Here is a 26,635-nt window from a genome sequence, read left to right as displayed (position 1 = left end):
ACGGAGCAAGTGCTTTGTGAATACTGCACTTGCTCCTGTAAGTTACGGCAGCGTATCGTAAATACGATACGCTGCACCGCCTTCAGAAGAAGCGCAAGTACCTGAATCTACCCCACGGTCTCTTACACTGGTTAATTTAAGGTTGTTACTTGAACAGCTGCTTAGCTTTGAAATGTGGTTAAATTTGTATTCTGTTAAATCAAAGACAGATTCATACTGTAGGATCTGTATGTGTTTATTCAGATATACTAATGAAAAATATTTTGTGTGAAGCATGGATTTTTGGAGGAAAATACAGATTACATGTTTGCAGACTGTCCCTTTTGCCACTGTGCACAAAAACATTAAGCTTTCATTCCGTTATCTATCTTAGTACATTATCTCAATCCTCTTTTATTAACCAGCTTAAATTTTTCTTGCTTTTCATTTTAAGAAAAACCACCGCAAAGAGCTAAGTTTTTACATTTAACATACAGAGGGAAGCCTGCTTTATGGATAAAGCACATTAGGATATGCCATTGATGTGACCTGTACCACTGGCTGATACTGTATCACACGATTTCAGTGATTGAAGGCCAGTGGAACAGGTCACATTTGTAAATTCTTTTACACCTACAGGCTACAAACTTTATTTTTTTGTCTTGAAGGTTGATCACTTTAGAGTTCATCTGTTTCACCACCAACAGGCAACATATTAAGTTCAATGTTGTAGTTTGTGGTGTCACCAGATCCCAACCATCCGATTGGTGTCTTGTTGAAGGACGGTCTGTCGGTAACACTTGAGTTGAAGACACCCACAGGCTCAGGTTCAGGTCCAGCATCAAATTCAGGCATCTGGAAGGTCATCAGTTTTGAAGCTTTTTCATACCCTCCAAAAGGCATTGCTGACCTACAGGTAGATGATATATAAGCCCAATCAGACAACATTTTTTTTTCTTTTAGGGCATTTCACCAATATATTGAAATTTTTTTTTTTAAAGTCATTATTTCTTTTAATATATAAAAATGACTTAACGTGTATGTCCAATTAAAACCATCTATTTTGGTGGCTGTCATGACCTTCAGCTTTGATCAGCTATTGCCTTCTTATGATGAGAAGTGATCCCATGATGAGCAGCAGAGTCTCAAAAGCCTATTTTAAAATGCTTACTGCCCATTTGTATCAACATTTTAGCAGCAGATATGTAACCACACTCTATGGCATGCGATCTAAGTAGGACAGGAAGGTGGAGTGAAGACCCAGTGTTGAGCATACCCTGATAGATAGGGGGGTCTTGGGTTGATTGTTACACCTGGATAGCCACATGCATCTTGGGTAGGAAAATAAAGAGGTAATGAAGAAATGCGATGTGTATTTGTATCTTTATTGTTATATACTGTTATTGTATACGATTACTGGTTTTTGTTTTATAAATTCAAATATAGATTCTGATATGTACTGTTCGTGATGAAGCGGCTTGGACCATGATGTGCGTAGAGCTCATCTGTGACCTGCTTCTCCTCCCTATTTGTATAAAAATAATTTATTTCTAGCACTGTACATGGTCCATTTTGGACAGAGCAGTTGGTTATCTTGACTTATAATTGTAATAAGCTTGTAGAGGGCTGGATATGTTCTGGGTGCACCTATACTTATGATTCAGAATCTTTTCCTCTCCTTTGTGTTTTATGTACAATGTATGTTGATATACGGTTGTCATTATTTGATACTTGGTGCCTTAAAAGCCCAAGTGCTTTTATATTTTGTGATTGTAACTGTGTGACACCTTTTATACCATCCGTGTTTTGAATTTAGTACGAGAAAATGTCTCCAAAGTGAGGGGCATTCCCCTCTTACACATCTGTTATAGAACATGTGTCCACATTGGACCAAATAGCCTCTCATCTCCTGGCAACTGAAAAACTTTGGATTTCCCATCTCTTTCCGTCTCAGTCAATAGGTATTGGGACAAATGGTGAGAGTGAATCAACACAGCAAGGACACATCAATAATAACTTGACAAGGGCTCTAATCTTTGCCTACTCTGTCCAAAACTAAAGGTTTTCACTATACATGCACTTTAAATGGAACAATACAAATTAAAAATTGCAAAACAATACAAGATGTCTAACCAGTAACTTGTGTCTGTGAGCACATAAATGAAAACAAGACCCTTTTCTGATACATTGCTTCCCAACAAATACATCTAACATGCCATCTAATATTTATCCTTTGTAATGGCTTGGTTTGGTAAACTGAAGACTGCTGAGCGTATGTTCTTACCTGTTAAATGATTTGTATTTGCAAAGTTCAGCCTTGGTACCGTATTCCAACAAATCGACACTAAGATTGGTTTCCTGAGGCTTAACTCCCAAGGCCTTGTCCCATGGGGAAAGGTAGGTCTTAAATACAGTGATCTGTTTCCCACCTCCACTTCCTGGTTGTCCTGACTGATCATCTGAAATTATACAATGGGTAAAGCGTGAAATAAATAAATAAAGTATTAGCATGGGGGGGGGGGGGGGGCAGATAGCAATAAAAAATCCTTCCAGGAAAGCGCAAGATTGAGAAGCAGAATAAAAGGAGGCAAAATGTTAAAAATTAACAAGGGATAAAAGTAGTAAAAATAGGCGTGGTATAAAGGTTCAAGGTTCGTAGTAGGATTCCTATGGTATTCCATGATAGATAACACATATATATATATATGTACTGGCCCGGATTCAGATAGCAGTTACAACGGCGTATCTCCGGATACGCCGTCGTAACTCTGAGTTGCGGGGTCGTATCTATGCGACTGATTCATAGAATCATTTACGCATAGATTTCCCTAAGACCCGACCGGTGTAAGTGTCTTAGTATCTCGTATCTTAGGCTGCATATTAACGCTGGCCGCTAGGTGGCGCTTCCGTCGATTTACGCGAGGAATATGCAAATTAGGTAGATACGCCGATTCAGAAACGTACGTCCGCCCGGCGCATTTTTTTACGTCGTTTACGTTAGGCTTTTTCCGGCGTAAAGTTACCCCTGCTATATGAGGCGTATCCTATGTTAAGTATGGACATCGGGCCAGCGTCAAATTTTTCGTCGATTACATCGTTTGCATAAGTCGTTCGCGAATAGGGCTGTATGTAAGTTACATTCACGTCTAAATCATTGACGATTTGCGGCATAATTTCGAGCATGCGCACTGGGATTCTTTCACGGACGGCGCATGCGCCGTTCGTAAAAAACGTCAAATACGTGGGGTCACAAGTAATTTAAATAAAACACGCCCACATCATCCACATTTGAATTAGGCGGGCTTATGCCGGACCACATACGCTACGCCGCCGTAACTTAGGGCGCAAGCTCTTTATGAATACGGAACTTGCGCCCTAAGTTACGGCGGCGTAACGTATCTGAGATATGCTACGTCCGCAGAAATTTACGCCGGGCTATCTGAATCTAGCCCACTGTATATATATATACACTACATTTTTTGTGACACTGTCTGTGTGATTTTCCATAGTTCTGCTGGATACTGTTAAAATAACAAATGTTGTAGTTGGTGTACAGTAACAGTTTACATTTGTTGGAATGTAAATAAAGCCATAGCAAAGAAGGAGAATTAAGTAAATAGTGGAAAATGCCATAGATTAGCCTTATCTATCCTTGATGTTCATTTCACAGGGTTGGATATTTGTCAATTTTTACAGTTCAACACACAATGTTTACTAGTAAATGAGTCCCATGGAACTCTTGCTAGTCCTCTCTAATATTCCTAGTAGCAGGGGCAACAGTCCTCCTGATTTTCCACCCTGCAATCAGAAAGTGGGAAAACCAATGCAGAATACCTTTTTAAAAATCAGCTAACAAGGTTCAATGCATTACATACATCTTTTGCCATAAATCTTGCCCTACAGTCCACTATGTGCACATATGATCTGAGAAGGCATCAAATCATTTAGAGAGTGAGTAAACATTAACTGACCTGGTGGGTTGGGCAAGATTTGTAATTATGCAGCTATCCAAAAATGTGCATAATTGAAGTAAAATATCAGTTTTGGCATCATGAATTGTTCTTCTCTACAAGATTGTGCTAGTTAAGGGCAATAAAATTATGAAAAAAAAAAGTTGTGTATGCCAGGCAAGAAAAAATAGATATATCCGGCACCTGACCAGATTGTTATAAATAGATGACAACTAGTGAAGTCCCACTGGTTTGCTCCCTCCCCACAGTATGCAACTGAGTTACATTTTTTTTTTTTATTGGGGGGGGTATGAGCGAGTACTAATTTTTATTGGTACCTGCTACCACATCCACAATCCTCTCTTAGGTGAGGATGGTGTATCTTGCTCCACCCCATCCCCTCCGCAGCTTCTTGGGATATGTGAACTGTGCAGGAGCATTAGCAAAGCTGCAGGACCATTCACAAAGTGCTGGGTGAGCTCAAGCTTGCGCAGTGGGAAGCTGGCTGTGGGAAGCTGTAAGCCACCGCCAGCTCCTGTATCCAAGACGGTGGCGCCAATGGCATGCATTGTTAAGGAGAAACAGCCGTGGGAAACAGTACTGGACTCCAGACACTGGTAAGTACCTGATTTTTAAATGTCAGTAGCTACAGTATTTTGTATATCATCAAAAGCATTTACTTTTCTCTTTTTAATACGTTCACAAAAATACCCGTTGATTCTGCCAGAAATGTGTACAATGAGTGGTTATTGAGATGAGGAGGAGGGGGGAAATGAAACAATGGGTGTGTTCTTTGTAATTCATCAAAAATTAACCAGGCATGACTGACACCAGGTGTTTTGAATTTCAGATTTTAAAAGACACGGGGCTAGATTCAAAAAGATAAGCGTATCTTTCTGCGGGCGTAACGTATCTCAGATACGTTACGCCGCCGTAAATTAGGGCGCAAGTTCCGTATTCAGAAAGAACTTGCGCCCTAAGTTACGGCAGCGCAACGTATGTGGGCCGGCGTAAGCCCGCCTAATTCAAATGGGGATGATGTGGGCGTGTTTTATTTAAATGAATGGTGACCCCGCGTATTTTACGTTTTTTACGAACGGCACATGCGCCGTTCGTGAAAGAATGCCAGTACTCATGCTCGAAATTCTGCCGCAAATCGGCATTGCTTTCGACGTGAACGTAAATTACGTCCAGCCCTATTCGCGAACGACTTACGCAAACAACGTAACATTTTCAAAATTTGATGCGGGAACGACGTCCATACTTAACATAGGATACGCCTCATATAGCAGGGGTAACTTTACGCCGGAAAAAGCCTAACGTAAACGACGTAAAAAAATGCGCCGGGCGGACGTACGTTTCTGAATCGGCGTAACTACCTAATTTGCATATTCCTTGCGTAAATATACAGAAGCGCCACCTAGCGGCCAGCGTAAATATGCAGCCTAAGATACGACGGTGTAAGACACTTACGCCGGTCGGATCTTAGGGAAATCTATGCGTAACTGATTCTATGAATCAGTCGCATTGATACGACGCCGCAACTCAGAGATACAACGGCGTATCTGGAGATACGCCATCGTATCTCGTACCTGAATCTAGCCCACTGTTGTCAAAAAGGTAGAAGCACACTATATTTATATAATTAAATTAATTCTATACTTGCATTATGTCTTAAGGCAGTGGTTCTCAACCTCAGCCCTCAAGTACCCAAATGGGCCATGTTTTCAGGCTTTCCTTTACTTTACACAGCTGCTTTAAATCAATATCAATGACATGATATTGATAAGAGCTATTTTAAGGGGACATGTGCATGTATTGTACAGATGTACAAACATTTTTTTATTTTTTTTTTCCCTTTGACTTATGCTTTAACCTGTAAATCCCATCAGAAAGTTTGCCTTTCGCTCATAGTTAGAAGGTTATAACTTGGCAGCAGTCTCTAGTAGGTTCTTGTGATTTAGAAGCAGTCTTTAAAGCGGAGTTCCACCCAAAAGTGGAACTTCCACTTAATCCACTCCTCGCCCCTTTACATGCCACATTTGGCATGTCATTTTTTGGGGGGAGGGGGGGTGGGGGCTTCAGGAGGAGTGGGACTTCCTGTCCCACTTCCTCCTTCCGCCGAGGGGCTGCTAAGGCGAATAGTCATATCTCCTTTTGGCAGCCCCTCCCTGTAGGCGATCGCCTGGGACACGTGACAGGTCCCAGACGATCGCCTGTCCAATCGGGTGGCGCAGCGCCGCTCGTGCATGCGCAGTGGGTGCCCCGGCCGTGAAGCCGAAAGCTGTCATGGCCGGGTGCCCACACTTAGAATGAAGACGCCGGCCGGAGAGGGGGGGAGAGGCCGGCCGGCGCGTCACTGGAACGTGGAGCAGGTGAGTGTATGTTTATTAAAAGCCAGCAGCTACACTTTTTGTAGCTGCTGACTTTTAATAAACATTACAAATGACTGGAACACCCCTTTAAAGTATAAATCCAGGAATTAACTTACTATTTAGAGTTGATAGTTTTACTGAACTCTGGGAGTACAGTTATTTCAATGCTCCTGGTGCTCCGATGGTAGACTTGACTCTTCAATCACCCTGTAATATTGCAGTAGTCTCTAACATGAGTTTCTTGTAACATGCTTGCTCCTCTAAGGCCTCGTACACACGATCGGAATTTCCGATGGAAAAAGTCTGACTGACTTTTTCCATCGGAAATTTCGACCGTGCGTATGCCCATCTGAGTTTTTCCATCGGATATTCCGAGGAATTCCATTGGAGTTTACGTAGAGAACATGTTCTCTTTTCCTGCGATGGAATTCCTTTGGGATTCCGATGTGAGTTTGGTCGGGCTATAGCCCGATCGTGTGTACAGGGCATAACAGCATGAGGAGACTGTTGTAACATGTAAGTTTCTTTAAACCCTACCTTGATAAGAGCTTCTCTTGGGTAAAACTGAGGTTACAAACTCTGTGAGTTGGGTTGTAGATACAAACAACATGCATACAAAGTTACAAGTAGTGTTGAAGGTTGAGTATGCTGGGTGTAAATCAGGTACAAGAGCTAAAGAAACAAATCTCTTCTAGCTTTGTCTCATCTAGAAAAAGTTAAACAGATAGAACTAAAATCAGATTAATTTTGGTCCTGTTCAATAGTAGATTCAAATTGTACTATAGATCACACAGTGTATTTTATCTTCTTAAACAACTAGGAAACCTCCATTGTTAACCTGAAGCAAAAAACTTCATTAGTTAGATTTATGAGGTCTAATCGTGTTACTTTTTTCTGTGTGTTCCAAGTCTGTCAGTATAAAATGTGTCACACAGTTAAATGTAAGTAGTTACTGTAAGTAATTCATGATATAATACTTGCATCATGGGTAATTCCAAGCAGCTACTTGAGCAAATTCAAAATAACTTTTTCCACTAAAAGAAGTGATTGGCAAATACTAGGTTAAACTCATAATTTAATAATTAGAATATTATATTGCAAAGGGAAATACAGACTTGTATTGTGTATTTTAGAATTCCAACTTCGATCATGTTGCTTTGGGTCGATCACCCAGCTGAATGCTATGCTTAACTAATAAGATGATGAAAGAATTCTTAATAAAATTAGGTTCTGTCACCATTTTAAACTATGCTGGTCTTATCTGTGATGGCCAAAAGTAATAAAACATAAAGCATAAGTCGACCTGCATGGACGCCTGAGCTCTTAGCTCTCTCATAGCCCTCAGCTCAACGGTCTTTTAAGGGGACTTTCTGCACCCGTACGGGTGGATCCAGGAGAACCCACTCCTCTAAAGCACAGGGATCATCCCAACCTCCTACTGGGTCTTCCACGACCTTCTGCGGCTATTTTCCATCGCCTTCCATGCCGCCCGGCGAGACAGACAAGATGGCGCCGGCCGCTTCCACCTCAAACACGCGGACTCCACCACAGCCTGCATTTTAAGCTCCAGCTCACCACTAGGGCACAACCAAGTTTACACTGCTGGCGTCCAGGATCAAACTACAACCGGTGGACAGAGTGAGTCGCCCCAAGCACCCTGATTATCAGGCGGCAGAGCCACAGGGGACACAGCCTGCTGTACTGGGCCTGACCCCTGCCTCATACAGTGTACAGATGCACAGCATTGGACCCCGGCTTAACCGCTGCTGGACCCCCCTCCTGGCACTCATATCTCCAAGCCATACCAACCAAAGAGGACTTTAAACAACTTTTTGAGGATGTTAAATCCACATGCAGTGCAAAGATTCAAACACTGCTAATTTCAAACCCTTAGCACATAGAGTGGAGATGGCAGTGGAGGAAATCCAAGAGATTAAACTGGCAGTACATCACACTTAACTACAGGGTGCAGACCATCGCTTGTTACTGAGAGATATGCAGTGTTGAGGACCTGAATCAGAGGGCCCTGAAGACCTGCACGCCACCCTGCAAACCTTATTTAATGATCTTTTGGGTGACCCCCCTACAAAACACAATGATATGGATAAAGTGCACCAAGCCCTGCGCCCTAAGGGTCCTGCCTCCAAACCCTGCAACATCACCCTGCAGAATCACTCCTCCCCTGTATTCCAGGGGAGGGGTCAAGCACGACACTCCACACAAGGGAGAAAGCCTTGTATTACCGTGTGGAGTTACAGACAGAAGAACAGAAAGTGAGGATTTCTCAGAAGAAATATGGACATTTAAAAGCAAAATGGAAGGATGAGGTAAGTGAAGGAGGACTGCACTAAGGTAAAAGAAGCTATTTAGGAAAAAAAATATTTACCTTTACAACCCCTTTAAATGTCCACAGCCTAAACTCCAACAGAAAGAGACACATGGTGCTTAGAGAGTTCAGGCAGTCGGGGGCAGATGTCATCCTGATTCAGGAGACCCACTTTAACAGGGATGATTCCTTTGCATTCGCTTCCAGACACTGCCCTTGGGTTTATGAGGCGTTTAACCCCGCAAACGTATCGGTATAGCTATACTTTTTAAACATGGATCCCCATTTACATACTCTGAGTCTTACATTGACCTGCGGGGACACTTTATCATGCGAAGACAATGGCAGATGCAGGCAGTCACTTTTTGCACCCTCTATGTCCCGAATGTCCACCAGATTATGGGAACCCTAGGGATTCGCAAACCAGAGCCCCTAGACTCAAAACTCTTCCGTCACCTCACTAGACGAAATGCTTTCGTCTTTTTTACTCCTGGCGGGTTCTCCACCCCAGGGATCAGCAATATACATTTTCTTCCACCCCCACAGTATGCGTTCCCATATTGACTACCTTTTTGTTAATAATGCCATGTTCTGCATCACCCTGGTCTGACCATGCCCCCATCCTACGCCATCGTAGGCCATGTCATTGGCAGCTAAATGACTTTCTCTTGCAACACCTCCCCTCCAAAACGGAATTAGAATCCACACTGAAACTCTACTTTACCAAGAACAACACCCCTGATATATCCTCTTCCACCCTCTGGCAGTTCTCCTAGGTCACTGCATTGCTCTCACTTAGGCTATGAAAATGAAAAAAGATGCAAGGGTCATAAAATCACAAGCTGAGAGGGAGCTTTGGGCCCAGGAACGTCGGCTACAAACCTCTCCTTCCCTACCCTTACTCAAAAAAATTGTCCGTCTCTGCATGGCTCTTAAAGACCTGGCACTAGGCCAAGTAGAAAGGGCCCTGACTAGTCTACAACTATACTATGGCAAGGGTAATAAAGCCCACGCTCTATTAGCTCGGAAGTATTCCAATTTAGTTTCCACTTAAACATACAAACACGAAAACCTCCTTATACACTGATGACATGCTCTTGTACCTGGCGGACCCAGCGGACTCCCTTATTACGGCCTTACAGGTTATATTACAATTTGGGATCTTCTCTGGCTTCAAAGTCAACTGGAGCAAATACATTTTTTTTACCTTCAGACCCCTTATTCAATTTAGTACTCCCTCCTTCCATACCACTTCAAGTGGTCTCTAAATTTCACTATTTAGGAATCAAGGTACAGCTATTCTTGAGTTCTTATATAGAAAACAACGTATATCCCCTAATACACAGACTGAAAAACTGTCTGAATACTTGGGTTAAACTCCCCCTACGTGCTGGGTAGATCAACCTATTTAAAATGATCTTCCTGCCCAGGTTCCTATATATATTTTTGCACGCTCTGGTTTTTTTGTGCAAAACATTTTTTGTAGATATTAACACCCAGATAACCTCTTTCCTTTGGGCAGAGGTCCCAAAGCTATCTTTTTCATATATGCAGTCGGAAACTAAAAGCCTCTCCTCTTACCTCCTCACCAAACGCCCCCTTGTGGTTCAAAAAAAACTTGGCTGAGCTTGCTCGTCTACCTGATGTGCTGCTGGGCTCGTGTTGTTCTAAAGTATGCTCAACAGCTATTTTCTCCTGGGACCTTTAAATCATTTGCGACCCTGAAGGCTGAGCTTGGTGTCCCTAACACAAATTTCTTCTCCTCTCTGCAATTAAGACACGCAATGTCAACCCAATTTGGGCTGCGGGATGTCCAAATTCAGCCCTTGGTTTTGGAAGGTTTATTATATGATACTGATCACTCTAAATTGATCACCATGTATTATTCTTTATCCTTATCTTTGTCTACTACCAGATTACTCACGGTTAAAAATCAATGGCAAACTGATATATCTACATTTCGGGATGAGACTTGGGAAAAGGTTTTGGGTGCTCAGTTAACAGGCGTTAGAGCTGCAGGGGATAAAGTAACACAACTGAATTATCTACATACAGTGCATTGAAAAAGTATTCATACCCCACATGTTTTCATGTTACAACCAAAAACGTAAATGTATTTTATTGGAATTTTATGTGAGAGACCAACACAAAGTGGCACATAATTGTGAAGTGGAAGGAAAACAATAAATGGTTTTAAAAATGTTATACAAATAAAAATGTGAACAGTGGGATGTGCATTTGTATTAAGTTAATACTTTGTAGAACCAGCTTTCTCTGCAATTACAGCTGCAAGTCTTTTTGGGGATGTCTCTACCAGCTTTGCACATCTAGAGATAGCTTTGCAAAATAGCTCAAGCTCTGTCAGATTGGATGGAGAGCGTCTGTAAACAGCAATTTGCAAGTCTTGCCACAGATTCTCAATTGGATTTAGGTCTGGGCTTTGACTGGGCCATTCTAGCACATGAATATGCTTTGATCTAAACAATTTTATTGTAGCTCTGGCTGTATGTTTAGGGTCATTGTCCTGCTGGAAGGTGAACCTCCGCCGCAGTCTCAAGCCTTTTGCAGACTCTAACAGGTTTTCTTCTAAGATTGCCCTTTATTTGGCTCCATCCATCTTCCCATCAACTCTGACCAGCTTCCATGTCCCTGCTGAAGAAAAGCATTCCCACAGCATGATGCTGTCACCACCATGTTAACAGTGGGGGTGGTGTGTTCAGGGTGATGTGCAGTGTTAGTTTTCCACCACACATAGTGCTTTGTTTTTAGGTCAAAAAGTGACCAGAGAACCTTCTTCCACATGTTTGCTGTGTCTCCCACATTGCTTCTTGTAAACTGCTGCCTCTTCTGTCAGGTGGGCTGAAGCTGCTTTTGGTGAAGAGCAGAGCTTAGTGATGTTTTGCCCTGAGGCCAGCTTTTCTGCTGGAGGCTCACTGTATTTTTCCTCCTTAGCAGAAAAGTCTATTAAATACTCCGGAGCTGGTGGTGAGGAATAGAGGTTAACTATCTCTTCTCCTTGGATCCCTAAAGCCTCTGAAGGTGCTGGGCAGTGGTTGGCAACCCCCCCCCTTCGAAATCACCACTTTAGTTGGAAGTTCAGTAAATGTTACATCCTCTGATGAAAAGTCAATTAAATCAATGCTTTCTGTGATCTGTGGCTGGGTAGGGAGGATGACCACCTCCTCTCCCAGGTCCTTGAGCTGCCGCTGGAGTGATGAGCCGACTGCTCCATCTCCTGTACCCGGCTGCTGGACAGACACATTCCTCCATCTCAGCTCTTCCTGTGCAGAAACAGGGTTGTCAGCATTTGCTGCATCCGCCATTAGAGAGCTCTGCTTCCATAGCTGTGGGTGGAAGTGAGCAAAGCACACTGTTACACTGCCCCATTTCCGACTCTTCAGCCAGGATTTTTAGAGCTGTCGGCTGGTACTTTCTGATAGTCCCAAGCAAAGGGAGCCCAGCCCTGCTGCTGAGCAGAGTCTAGCAGCCGTCTGTAGGCAATCTCCAGCTCCCATTCCTGAACGGGTAGAAACTCCAAACCTTTCCGTGCTCAGAGCACTTCTGAGACATTCAGCCATTCGGTCTCTGTACTCCATGATTTCCTTCAAACGCCACTCCAGATCACTCCCAAAGAAGTTAAATTAACTCAATTAACAATGGAAATGCACACCTATGAGGCACACAATGGAATATGTATAATATGTACATATGATTACAATATGCTTTAACTCTGTTTTCTACAATATATTTTTATTTACAGTACATGTTTGTGAATCCTAGAATACCTGGAGCAACATCTAAACACCTGCATGCTGGAATATTCTAAAGTTTACCTAATCCTTCCTGTCCACCTGCAGGGCAATTGGCAAGGGAAGCAGCCCATTATAGTGATGGGTCAATATGAATGTAAGGAGTGGGAGGTAACCTGTCTTCCTGGTGTTTTCAAATTTTTGCCTGTCAGAACACCCCAATATTTGTTTGTAACAGCATACTTTTGAAGACTGCTGTATGTGCATATATTTCTGACATTTTCTTTATTTTCTTTATCGCACCAACCTATATTAATGTATTTAAATCATCTCAGTTTGTGGCTTACAATTTACAAATTAAGTAAAATTATTTTTCAGTGCCGCTGATGCATTCTGGTCCCTCATATCAAGAGTCACACAATTATTCCAGCTGTGTAGTATACAATATAGGCCGCATCAGCAGGTTTACATTTTTTTTTTTCACAGTGCACATAAGTAGCTTGTTTTTCGGGAGCATTTGACACTTTTTTGGGGAGTTAGTAGAATAATGTTTGTAATGTTATATTAAATAATCAATATTCTTGGGTCACGTGATACTTTTACCAGTGTATAGTTAAATCACTTTCAGTGCATATCAGAGATATTATCACATAATTACCTTTGCCTCCGGAACCATCAACACCTCCGACGCCATCTTGTCCACCAGGGCCACCAGTGCCTTGCTGGCCTCCTGCACCACCTTTACTTCCTGGCTTTGGTGGAGGAACAGGTGGGTGTTGACCTCCAGCTCCGTGCTGCCCTACAGATAGGCTGGATACCAGGTGACCACTGCCTTGTAATAATCCATAGCCACCTCCACCAACACCTGTTTGTCCACCGACTCCCAGCTGTCCTCCAACAGATGGTATGAACTTCTGGAAGTGGTCCTGCAGAAGATACTAAAGTTAATCATAGACTGTTCACTCATAAAACCAAGTACCTATTTGTCATAGATCTATTTTCATACCATCGTTCAGTGGTGTTAAATTAAAGTGGTTGTAAAGTCACTACGGAGAAATCCTGTAATCTCCTCTCTCTTGCAGGAAGATATAGTGTGCATTATCTATTTTTAATTATTCCACAAAATTCCCTTATTTTACAGCACCACTGGGTGCTCACATGACCTGCCGGCGCTCTCCTTCCCCAATCTGAGCACTACAGTGGGAAGGGCTGAGATTCCCCACTGATGTCACCTGGGAGGAGAGGAGGAGAGTGGCAGGAGGTCACGTGAGTTACCAGCGGTGCTGTAAAAAAGGTATTTTGCAGAATAAAAAAAAAAACACAGATACCGCACATTATATCTACTTGTATGAGAGGGGATTACAGGATTTCTCAGTAGTAATTTTACAGCTATAGTGGTGGGAGCGGAAGGATGTGGGGGGAGAGATGGATAACACACAGACTCCTGAGCTGACAGGCAGGGAGGGAGGGGGAAGGGGAGAGGGGGGGAGAGGGGGGCAGAGGAGAGACTGCGGGATGACATAGGCACGTAATCTGACCACGGTAATCAGGGATCAGCAGCCATGATTACCGTGGTCAGCACATAAGGGGGGAACAGGCAGGATTAACCAGGTTTATTAGAACATAGATTGACAAATGACACAGCACAAGCACTATGCTGTGTATCCTTTAAAGCAGGATCAGGATTATTCTTTTCTTTTTAGGGTTACAGCCACTTTAACCTCCCTGGCGGTATGATTATGTCAGATTTTTCATGCTCAAAGCGGTACCTTGTTTTGCATGGAAATTTGGCGTTTTATATTGTAGGCCTGTGATTCTTAAGAATAACACACTTAAATCTGTCCAAACAAATGTCTAGTAGACATCCCAGGTATGATAAAGTTTGAAACACAAAATTGTAAATGATAATATAATTAATAACTATAAATAATTATAACAAATAATAATAATAATAAAATGTATTCAATAATGTAATCAAAAACACTAAAATTTGCTCAGTTACAGAATTATCCTTGTCATTACCTTTAGTGTTTGACGAATTTACCCACCAATCATTATCGCTCAATTCTGCAAATGATTCTGAATTATTATTGCTGTTCTCTAGCTGGTTCAAAACCGCTTTTGATGTAAAGGGACACTTTTTGGTTGCTATGGACATTCTCAAGTTTCCAGGTAGAAAGAACCTTTTTTTAATTAATATAAATGTGCATGCAGGGCACTGGGCAAAGCACTAGGGACAAAGGGGAGGTGAAATAATTTGATACAGTGAAGTAATCTGTAAAATCACAGTTTACTGTATGTATTATGTGTTTTTCACTTTTTGAATTTGGCGCAGGGCTCCGTCCCCGTGCGTCGCAACGCTCACAGGGAACAGAGCCCGGCACAGTAATACATCATGCAGAGGACACAGCCCGCGGACACAGCAGGGAGACATCACAGGATCCAGGGGACAAGGTAAGTAACTTTGCCTCAAGGTTACCGCTTTTGGTAATGAAAATTCACCCCGAACCACACTCGGGATTACCGCTAGGGAGGTTAATTGACTTTAAGTGAACTTTATTAGTTGGGTTTATATAACCAAAATGATTAAAAAAACACAATTAAAAGTGCCATTGAAAATGAAATTCTGGGCCTTTAATCCTCAGTTTCTTACCTGGAGATTCTACCAGTACCAGCTCTCACTGTTATGGCTGACAACACTAAGCCACAGTCTAGCAATTAGCATCAGTGATGTCAGCCTACTGTGAAAGCCCCTTCAGTTGGCTGTTGGGCTGCCTATTGATATACTTTACCTGCGTTGTTGGGGAGGGGCAGGACTGAGTGGTAGCAGTGATCGCTAAAGTGATGACAAAACTGGTGAATGGAGAAATACGCATTTTTTTACTTCACTCTGACCGCTGAACCCAACTTACACAGGGGATATGGCTGATCGTTGGGCTCTAAAGAAAACCACTTTGGAAGTAATGTCCTCACTTTATTGATCACTCACAGGCACAGTGGCAACAATGTTCTTTCTTTTACAGTACAGCTATAAATCAGATCCTGTTAAAGGGTCACTAAAGGAAAAAATTTTTTTTGCTGAAATGACTGTTTACAGGGTATAGAGACATAAAAGTTAACTGATTCCTTTTAAAAATGATTAAAAATTGAATTTAATCTATCATATAATGTGCCTCTAGTTTCACGTTCGGTTTTAAAGGTACATACGTGAAGTTCCGGGTGAGAGGTGAGTCGGGAAGACTCACAGAACAAAAACAACAAATCCAGGGCAGTGTTTTGTTTTTAAAATGAATCTGATTGGTTCTGAGGAGTTTTAGACACACAGTAATGACAGCTTAGACCACCGTGAGAAAGCTCCCAGTATGATGGTTATAAGGAAACAGGCAACCAGGAAGTGTGGGGATCACAGCAGAATTACAGCTACTTCAAAGCAAAAACGAACAATGAGGACATGAAACCAGTACTGCAGTAAGGTAAAGGAAGCTATTTAGCTAAAAAAAAAAATTCCTTTAGTCACCCTTTAACTGTTTACATTGTTGCCACTGTACAAGTCCTGTGATTAGTTCTGTGATACAGATTCATTCACTGCTTCTGTGTACTATACATCCATTAAATAAATTCTGGTTCACTATTCCCAAATTAGTGCAACATAGTTTCTAGTCTCCTTCCATTCACCCCTACTGGCAAGTGCTGTTCTTTGTACCCACATCTGCTCTATCATTTTTTTTTCAGAGTATACCAGTTCTTTCAGTTCACTTGGATACTACTGTATATTATACAGTGGTTTTGCACAGAGCAGCGCAAATCTTCCTCTTCTCTGGCCCCTCCCTCCTGCCAAGTGCACCCCTCTCTCTTTTCATTGGCTCACTGACTTTGATTGACAGCAGTAGAAGCCAATGGCGCTTGCTGCTGTCTCACCCATTGAGGAGGTAGAGTTCCAGACAGCCATGGCTCACCTCCAACATCGCTGGATAGAGGAGGGGCTCAGGTAAGTATTAGGAGGGCTGCTGCTTACAAAAGGTTTTTATCTTAATGCAAAGTAAATTAAGCTATATTTTGCATTCTCCAGCTTTAGTAAAGCAACCCCACTATGTGCATGCACTTGGTTCTAGTCGGCATCTGCCCCTGGCCACTCGTGTGTGCCCATGAATGTAGCCTAACTGTGTATTAAAACCTCATTACACTGTTTATAGTTAAAGCGGAACTAAACCCTCCTATCTTTTTCAGCCAAGGAAGCTGCCATCTTAGCCTTTGTTTGATCTGCAATTACTATGGTCCTGGACATGTGATCGGTTACCAGCCATTTGATAGTTTGACAGTTTGGTTGAGAGCACAAGTAAATGTGAGGCCCCGTACACACGTCTGAGAAACTCGACGAGCAAAACACATCGTTTTGCTCGTCGAGTTCCTTGTGAAGCCGCCAAGGATCTTGGCGAGCCAAGTTTCCTCATTGACTAACTATTTGGCCCAAAGAGATCCTCGTCGGTTTCCTCGGCCAAAAGTGTACACACGACTGGGTTTCTCGGCAGAATACGGCTCTGATCGAGTTTCTGGCTGAATTCTGCCGAGAAACTCGGTCGTGTGTATGGGGCCTGACAGTTAGCAATTCTGGCATGCCGTGGATGTAACAGTTTTTTTAAACCATTTCAGACTGGAAGTGTTTTTCAGGCATTTTAGCACCTCCCCTGCCACCCCAATGTAAAAACCGGAGTGCTTTCACACAGGGGCGCTGCGCTGGCAAGACGTTAAAAAAGTCCTGCAAGTAGCATCTTTGGGGCGGTGGAGGAGCCCCATCTTTGGGGCTCCTCCACCGCCCTGCCCATTGAAAGGGCACCGCTGCCAATCAATTCGGCAGCGGCGCTACACATGCGCTATTAACCCTTTCTTTGGCCGCAAGCGGGGGTTAAAAGCGCCCCGCTAGCGGCCAAAAGAACTGCTAAAACAGGCAGCGCTTTACCACTAACCGTGCTAGTAATGTGAAAGGGCTCTTAAGGTTAAACTTTTATATTATGAAGGGAGAAAGTCCTTATCCTTACATACAATTTCACTAGACTAACAGCTGTGCAAATTGTTTAAAAAAAAATAGACTCCTTAGTCTAGGTTTGTGCAGTTAAGTTTAGTCAACTGTTTTACAGTGTGGAAAAAAAAGAGGAAATAAAAAGAGGAGAGAAGAGACTATCAACTTTTAATACTCAATGCTCATAACATGTTTTTAGTATTATACTGATAAGCTACTATTTTAGTTTTAAGCTTCTTGCTTGGTTATTTCCAATTTGGGACTTTCATATCCAGTAATTTCAGTAGAAAAGATTTCAGCATATAAAACTTTAACTACATGTATTGCACACACTTAAGCCCTCTACACACGATCGGATATCTGATGGAATCTAATCCGATGGATTTTTTAGTCGGATATCCGATGAAGCTGACTTTCATCAGTCTTGCCTACACACTATCAGTTAAAAATCTGACCGTGCCAAAACGTGATGACGTAAAACACTACGACGAGCCGAAAAAAATGAAGTTCAATGCCGAAAAAAAATGAAGTTCATGCGTCGACTTGATTCTGAGCATGCGTGGATGGATTTTTTAGGTTTCTCCTACATATATTAAAAAAAAGAAAAGAGGTTGTACTGAGATTATATAATTACCTTATGTTCACACCTATGCATTTTTTGGTGCATTTCGCATTGTGCAGAAACGCACTACAGTCCATTAAACATTGTTTCCTTATGGATGTAGTTCACATCTGTGCGTTTTGCGGCACTGCATTTTTTTAAAAGAGTCAGGGACTTTTCCACAGCAGATTTTGTGTGTAATAAACTTCAATGGAGTTGCACCAAAAATGCAAGGGCTTTATTTTTGTTGCATTTTGCAGCTGTGTATAGCTGGTTGCTAAGGAGCGGACTGGGAAGCCGTCCGCCACATCCTTAACAACCAATGAATCATCAGCTGTCAGCGGGGGAAAAAAGTGCCAAAAACAAAAAGAATTGGAAAAAATTGCGTGGGGTCCACCCTCAAATGCATACCAGGCCCCTTGGGTCTGGTAATAATGTGGAGGGGAACCCCAAACCAAAATGTAAAAAAAAGTGGCATGGGGCCCCCCTCAAATATCTACCGGCCCCTGTCCGAGCATGCAGCCCGGCAGGTCAGGAAAGGGAGGGGACGAGCGAGCACCCCCCTTTCTGAACCAAGCCGCATGCCCTCTAGATGGGGGGGTGCTGTGAGGCAGGCAGGCACAAGGAGGCGGGCCACCAGGTGACATCACCAGGTGGCAACCCCCTTACCTATTTAAGAACTGTCAGACGGAGGAGTGGGCAGTCGGCTTTTAGCCTTCGTTGAGTGCAGAGCTTTTTTGGGGGGGGGGTCCGGCAGTGCAGTAAGCAGCGTGATTAACAATGGATCTAAATCGGGGTGACATTTTTTTTTTTTAATAAAGGATTTGTTAAAAAGAGCCCCCGCCCCAAGTACCCCCCCATGTTGAGGGCATGCGGCCTGGTATGGTTAGGGGGGGGTGGCTCACTTACAGCTGATGACTTATAGGCTGTTAAGGACACCGCAACTGGCTTACTGGCCCGCTTCTTAGCAACCAGCTATATACAGTATGTTTAAAGACATAAAAAAAAAGGCAAAATGCATGAAAACTGCACGCAAAAAAGGCATAAAAAACGTGGGTTTAAAAACCCAAAACACACAGCAAAACACAGGCTTAAAAGTGCAAAACACAATGCAAAATGCACCTGAAAACGGCATCAACTGCAACCACATAGATGTGAACCTAGTGTTAAGCCTCTTACACACGATCCGATTGTTGACAGGGACAGACTGTTGTCCTAAAATCTGACCGTTAGTACGATCCTTTTCGGCAGACAGCAGTCTGTTGTCTGATTTTCATTTTGTCAGTACACAAGTCCATCACACAAACGTTGAAAGTACCAACACGCATGCTCGGAATCAATGCTCACCAAACACGAAATTAGCAGAAGGGGCCCAAAGGGCAGCGCTCAAGAGCTGAAACTCCTTGTAGTACGTCACTGCGTTCGTGTTTGTTGGCCGACAATTGTGTACCGTTAGTATGTAAGACAAGATCCAGGCACACGCCCTTTGGACAAAAATGATAGGCTCGGTTGGCCAACAATCCGATTGTGTGTACTAGGCTTTAGATTTTATTTTGTATGGCCAGCTTGAGAGGGAGATGTAAAACACCTTTGACCCCTGAGCTGTTAAGCCAAAGGAGCTGAAGCCAAGGGGTTGCAAAGGATGCCAGGTCCTGCACTGTGCCTACGCAGCCACTGGAAGACCTGGAAAGGCCACAAGATACATATCAACAGTGTCTGTGGCATTAACCAAATATTCAATTCACGTGTAGCTCCTTGATGCATGTGTTTTAATTTACAGTGATTGCTTCACCTGCAGCACATATTTGGTGAATGTCCCATTCACTGCTTTATAAATAAATTGTGACAATATTATCACAGCAATGTTCATGGTGAAAATCTTATCACATCAAAAATGCAGTACCATAAATGCATTTGGAAATATTTTAATAGGCCAAATCATCTGTGTTAAAAAGCATGTTCCAAAAGTAAATGATTTCCAAATATAACTGAAATTTGCATTTTCTAAGAACTGTTATGTACATTTGGATATAGCACAAGAAATCAATATGTGACATTATTTATATGGTAAAGGCTTAGGCTAGGAAGTATATTGTAGTTATAATATATACTGTTTATCATTAACTGGTCTGGGAATGTTTTAGGAAAATAAGGAGAGACACCTTTTTAATGCTATAAAAATTAATGTTTTTCCCACTGATATGCTGGAATAATTAATTTGATTTGTAGCTGGTGAATTTCTTTTTGATTGCATGTTAGGCCCCGTACACACGACCGAACATGTCTGCTGAAACTGGTCCGCGGACCAGTTTCAGCAGACATGTTCGGTCGTGTGTAGGCCCGAGCGGACAGGATTCCAGCATACATTTGCCCGCCGGGCCTTTTTCCAGCGGGCAAATATTTCTGGACTTGTTTTAAAACAGCCCGCTGGAATCCTGCCCGCTCGGACGTGTTCGGTCGTCTGTACAGACCTACCGTACATGTCCGAGCGCCTGCCATCCCTCGCATGCGTCGAATGACTTTGACGCATGCGTGGAAGCATTGAACTGGCAGGGTCGCCCACGTTGCCGCATCATCGTCGCGGCGACGGCGCGGCCACGCCCCCGCGTATTGTTTACGCGCGGATTTCTGTATGATGGTGAGTACAGCCACCATACAGAAATCCCCGGGCAGACATGTACGGTGAAAACGGTCCGGCAGACCGGTTTCACCGTACATGTTTGGTCGTCTGTACACGGCCTAAGTGTCATCTTCATGTCCATAGTACATATACCATGCCAGTACTCACTACTATACCTTGTCCCACATGCATCAGTATGCATTTTTGCAGATCCCATCTCATGGAGAGTAACAGAGATTATCCAATAAAATTGCACCCAGCAGGTTCAGCACATTTCCTTTGGGTTTCTTAGATTTCCTTGCTAAAGTAAACAGTGGGACAGGCCAAAACTTTTTTGTTTTGGATAAAATAGGCAAGGATTACATATTGGGAGAGCTGTCCCCAGCTTGATAGGAAGACGCTGTGATTAGACCTTTTATAATTTTAAGATACATCTTGGAAGGTGAAAGTGTGTCCACTGGGAGTGGTGGTGGTTACAATGAAATATTTTTTGCTTTGGATAAAGTAGGCAAGGATTAAAACTTGGGAGAGCTCCTTCCAGCTTAATGGGAAGACATTGTGATTAGACCTTTTTTAATTTTAAGGTCCGTCTTGGAAGGTGAGACACTGTGGCCACCGGCAGTGTTGTGGCGGTTGCACTGAAATCTTTTATGTCTAAGGTATAAAAAAATCAAAAGAACCAGTTTGTTGTTTCCACACAAACTCCTAAATATTGGGCACTCTTACACACATGTATATAGCTATATATATATATATAAATATACTGTATATATAGCTATATATATATATATATAGATATATATCTGATTTTGTTTATATAAACAATTTATGCAATATGCACTTTGTGTTTGATGAATTTAGTTTATATGATGTTTATTAATACACTATGCACAATTAATAAAAGGAGAAGTGTGGGCTACATAAGAAAATAAACACACATACTCACCTACATGGCTGCAGCATCGCAGCTGTACCCCACTGGCTCCACCACCGAACTTAGTCATCACATGACTTCTGATTACTCAGTTCTCAGTCCGCTCTAAGCATGTATTGACAATTCTTTCTACTTAGGCTGGCTCTTACTCACACCTTTTATTATTTCACATAAAGGGTTAAAATGTCAGGATAAAAATATAGGAGCTGTGGGCTTGATTTAAAAAAAATACAAGCTTTGGGGTTGTCCCCCTTATCACTATAGTTTAGGTCAATATCCAAGTATGCTGCCAGTGGATCAAAAACATTATAACATTATAATGATAGATTCTGAGCTTGCATTTTTAAAAATCAAGTCGGCCATTGCAGCTTTTCATTATATTATGCTGACAGGTTTCCTTTAAGAACGTTTACCGAAAAATATGCACATTGTATTCCCTGCATAATGTTTGTGCATAAATGACCTATAAGCTTGTACATCTCACCATAGACACCACAGTGTAAATGCAGCCTCGGAAGAGAAAATCTGTAAACCAGCTTTCCGAACAGCTGTTCCAACATCTAAATATAGACAAAAATGCAAGAAGTAAAAAGCAGGAGACTCGTTTGGGATTATATAACCCTGTGAGCTTAGAGGCTTAATCAGCAAAATAAAATACACCAGACAGAGCAGAGGAAAAGGTAACGGACAAGTAACCTGTCCTACACCTAATGCCAAGCAAAGTGTTTTAAAGGTACAACTTAACCATTAATAAGCTCCCACCAGAGTCGTTCTGCCCAAACTACGATATCTTATGTTGCTTTTCAAGAAAAAGTAAAAATCAGAAATTTAAACCACTGTAGATATTTTGTTTTCAAAAAGACACTTTTTTTATTTTATTTTTTACATTTTTTTATTTTATTTTTTTACAATATCAAAATGCGTCAGGGAAATGTATTGAGCTAAGCAGTCAACCTATTTACTTACTTAATATGAAATGTTAATGAAGTAGGAGTTTGCAAAGTGAAACGAAATAAAAACTACAGATAAAAGTAGAGCCATAACTGCATTTTCTTTAGTATACATTTTTTGTAAGCTACTCGTAATATCTACTTTAAGTTTTTAAAGAGTGACACAATAAATTTCCTAGCTCCTTTTTCTTTAAAGGAATGATTGACCCTGCCATGTGTGTTTCTATTTCCACCATCCTGATGAACAGACTCCTAAAACATAGCAGGGTCCCTTCTAAATGTTACTGTCTACCAACAACACATGCCAGTTGAGTTAGACAACTCTCAAGGAGGACCTTCTGTTTAAGCCTCAGTCCTTAGTCTCTTAGCATGAATCTTGAGATCTAAATTTAATATATTTTCAGAGCAGAAGAGATAGGTGGGAACCCTTCACTCTAAAAAGGGCTACGCTATTATAAATATCTAGAGGACTTTTTAATTTGAACGGAAAATAACCTTATTTTTATCCATCTTGTATTAATGCAAAAAGGTATTAAACTATTTCTGGTAATAATAGTCCCCTTCAAGCTGGGCTTACACTGATGCAAATTGAATGCGGTTTCCTTGCATTCAATTCGCATTACAGGAGAGTGTGACCGGCTCTCAATGGAGCCGGTTCACACACCTCCGGGGTGACCGCAGTCCACATTGAAGAAGGGTCCTGTGTGTCTTTTGTTCTGAATCAAGTGCAAATTCAGGCACACATTCACACTTAATTCACACCTGAATTGGTGTACAGGGATGTACAGTACCAGACCCTCTGCTGTGAGCCATGGCTGCGGCAAGTGTGAACCCATCTTCAATGTTCTCCCATTCAGGACATGCAGCCACTTTGCCCATAAATTGCTTGATAATAGCAAGGGATGCCTTTCATATTCAGTTATCATACATTGGGGTTGATTTACTAAAACTAGGGAATGTAAACTCTGGCGCAGCTGTGCATGGTAGCCAATCAGCATCTAACTTCAGCTTGCTCAATTAAGCTTTGACAAAATAATAAACTGGAAGCTGATTTTTTTGCAGAGCTGCACCAGATTTTGCACTCTTTAGTTTTAGTAAATCAACCCCACAGTTTCTAGTTTTTGGGCTGTTTCTGATGTATTGGGTGGCAATAATGAGGGTTTAGGTTATTCATATAGGGAATTTTTCTAGCCTGTTAAAATATCTTTTTGCAAGGACTAATTGTTTACAGAAGCTTTGAAGTGATATTAAAGGCTTATGTTTCTTTTTAAAATAATAAACATATAATACTTACCTGCTCTGTGCAATAGTTTTGCACAGAGCAGCCCTGATGCTCCTCTTTTGTCCCCTGTCAGCGCTCCTGGCTTCTCTATCTTGCCAAGTGCCCCGATAGCAAGCCACTTGCTATCGGGGCACTTGTGCGTGCTCACTCCCCAACCTCCTCTGTTTCCATAAGACTGTTTCCATAAGACACAGTGAGAGTGGCTTCGGCCCTGCCCTGCTCCCTCCTAACTGGCTGTAATTGACAGAAGGGGGAGCAAATGGCTGCTGTGTCTCAGCTAATGAGGAGGGAGGAGGGAGAGACCCGGGAGAGCTGCTGCTCTTGTGTATATCAATTGTGATCGGGTTCGGGTAAGTATTAGGGGGGGCTGGGGGGATGCTGCATAGAATGCATGAAGGTGAAAAACCCTTAACATTTGCAACCACACAAGGATTAAAATACTATGTTTGTGCCACTGTCATGCTAGGATCCTGGGGGGGCTCTGGTGCTATTTTAACTTGCCTACGTACAAACATATATCTGCCCCAGTCCCTATTTCTACAGATATCTGACTAATTAACTATTCGAATGAATATCACTTGAGGGGCTAAAACACTTCTCCATCTGATAGAACATGCCAATATAATGTAATTAAAGTAGAACTGTATGCAAAACCTTTTTTTGGGAACAAGGGATGGTTATAATCCCTGACAGATTTTTTTTACCATCTGTGTTCTATTGCAGAGATTTCCCTTCACTTCCTGTCCCATAGCCAAACGGGAAGTAAGATGAAATCCCTGTAGATTAAGGGAATTTCTTTGGGGACCCCCAGGTCACCAGAACTAGTGCCCCCATTGGAAGATTTCCCCTCTATTACTTTTCTGGGGACAGCCCAAAATGTTGTTTTTTCCTTTACTTTCACTTACAATGATAATGGTAAACAGGACAAATAGAGAGGGTGAATCTCCTTAACAGGGGGCACAGACAGCAATAAATACTGTCAGGGGGTCTAATCCCTCTCCCCTCTATCCAAAACAAAAACAAAAAAAAAAGTTTTGCCTTTAATTCAACCTAAATGAAAAATTGATACCAGGTTTCATCAGTAGGAGGTGCTGAAGGCAAAATCCGCACTTGTAAATTCTGGGTTCAATAATTTTTGACCAGAGATTAAAGTTATATAAGGTTTTCAGGGGGTCTTAAAAAAACACAAGCATCAGTTGGAGAAAAGGGATAAACCCTTTCTTTGTAGCTCTTATTCTGGTTATGATTATTATCTAATATGACATATAAAAGCTCCACTCTTTTAACCACTTCCCGCCCGGCCTATGGCCGATTTACGTCCGGGAAGTGGTTATGAAATCCTGACAGGACGTTCCAGAACGTCCTGCAGGATTTCATGCCGCGCGCGCCCGTGGGGGCGCGCATCGCGGCGATCGGTGATGCGGGGTGTCAGTCTGACACCCTGCATCTCCGATCTCGGTAAAGAGCCTCCGGCGGAGACTCTTTACCACGTGATCAGCCGTGTCCAACCACGGCTGATCACGATGTAAACAGGAAGAGCCGCCGATGGCTCTTCCTCCTCGCGTCTGACAGACGCGAGTAGAGGATAGCCGATCGGCGGCTCTCCTGACAGGGGGGGTTCGCGCTGATTGGTTATCAGCGCAGCCCCCCCTCGGATCGCCACCCTGGACCACCAGGGATGCCCACCCTGGACCACCAGGGTGGGCAAAAAAAAAAAAAAAAAAACAGAAAAAAAAAAAAGTTAAAAAAAAAAAAAAAAAAAAGCATAAAGAAAAAAGATGCCAGTCAGTGCCCACAAATGGGCACTGACTGGCAACAATCAGTGCTGCCACCCCAGTGTCCATCAGCGCCACCCCAGTGTCCATCAGCGCCACCCCAGTGTCCATCAGCGCCACCCCAGTGTCCATCAGCGCCACCCCACAGTGCCCATCCATGCCCAGTGCCCACCTAGCAGTGCCCATCTGTGCCACCCATAAGTATACATCAGTGCCGCCCATGAGTGCCCATCTGTGCCGCCTATGTGTGCCCATCAGTGCCGCCTATGTGTGCCCATCAGTGCTGCCTATGTGTGCCCATCAGTGCCGCCTATGTGTGCCCATCAGTGCCGCCTGTGTGCCCATCAGTGCCGCCTATGTGTGCCCATCAGTGCCGCCTATGTGTGCCCATCAGTGTCGCATACCAGCGCCGCCAATCAGTGCCACCTCATCTGTGCCCGTCAGTACTACCTCATCGATGTCCATCAGTGCCATCTCATCGGTGCCCATTAGTGCCGCCATATCAGTGCCCGTAATTGAAAGAGAAAACTTATTTACAAAAAAATTAACAGAAAAAAATAAAAACGTATTTTTTTTTCCAAATTTTCAGCCTTTTTTTAGTTGTTGCGCAAAAAAAAAAAATCGCAGAGGTGATCAAATACCACCAAAAGAAAGCTCTATTTGTGGGGAAAAAAGGACGCCAATTTTGTTTGGGTACAGTGTAGCATGACCGCGCAATTGCCATTCAAAGTGCGACAGTGCTGAAAGCTGAAAATTGGCTTGGGCGGGAAGCTGCGTAAGTACCTGGTATGGAAGTGGTTAATCTGAGTATAGATAAACTTTACTAATCTCCATGTGTCAACTGTGCACTATGCTGTGAACTGCTACAATAATATATTGGTGCTATTTAAATTAAAAAAAATAGTTGACGGTCTGTGTTAATTAGATTCCTTGAACTCTTTGCACACTTGCATAGTTGAAGTGTAATTATAGCATGTGCCTTCATGCTTTAGCACACCGCAGTATAAATACATTCCAGCCACGTCATATCGGTATGTTTGACCACAAGTGACCATTCGAGAACTCAAAGTGTTAATG

General features: G+C 42.5%; 1 protein-coding gene across 1 annotated transcript in view; it reads right to left on the bottom strand.

The window, feature by feature from the left end:
- Positions 1 to 214: 214 nt before the first annotated feature.
- The window catches only part of MYOZ1 (myozenin 1), a 62,718-nt gene continuing 36,297 nt past the window's right edge, over positions 215 to 26,635 (bottom strand). Inside the window, exons 4-6 of the mRNA XM_040320456.1 lie at positions 13,038 to 13,305; positions 2,264 to 2,438; positions 215 to 889 (exon numbers count right to left, since the gene is read on the bottom strand). Of these exons, the coding sequence (XP_040176390.1) occupies positions 658 to 889; positions 2,264 to 2,438; positions 13,038 to 13,305 (675 nt within the window). The 3' untranslated portion in view covers positions 215 to 657. The remainder of the gene's footprint in view (positions 890 to 2,263; positions 2,439 to 13,037; positions 13,306 to 26,635) is intronic.

This window comes from Rana temporaria, chromosome 8 (genome assembly GCF_905171775.1).
Source record: "Rana temporaria chromosome 8, aRanTem1.1, whole genome shotgun sequence".
In the NCBI taxonomy this organism is placed as follows: domain Eukaryota; kingdom Metazoa; phylum Chordata; class Amphibia; order Anura; family Ranidae; genus Rana; species Rana temporaria.
Note: the sequence above shows the minus strand (reverse complement) of the source record. Positions and strands in the feature narration are given on the sequence as shown.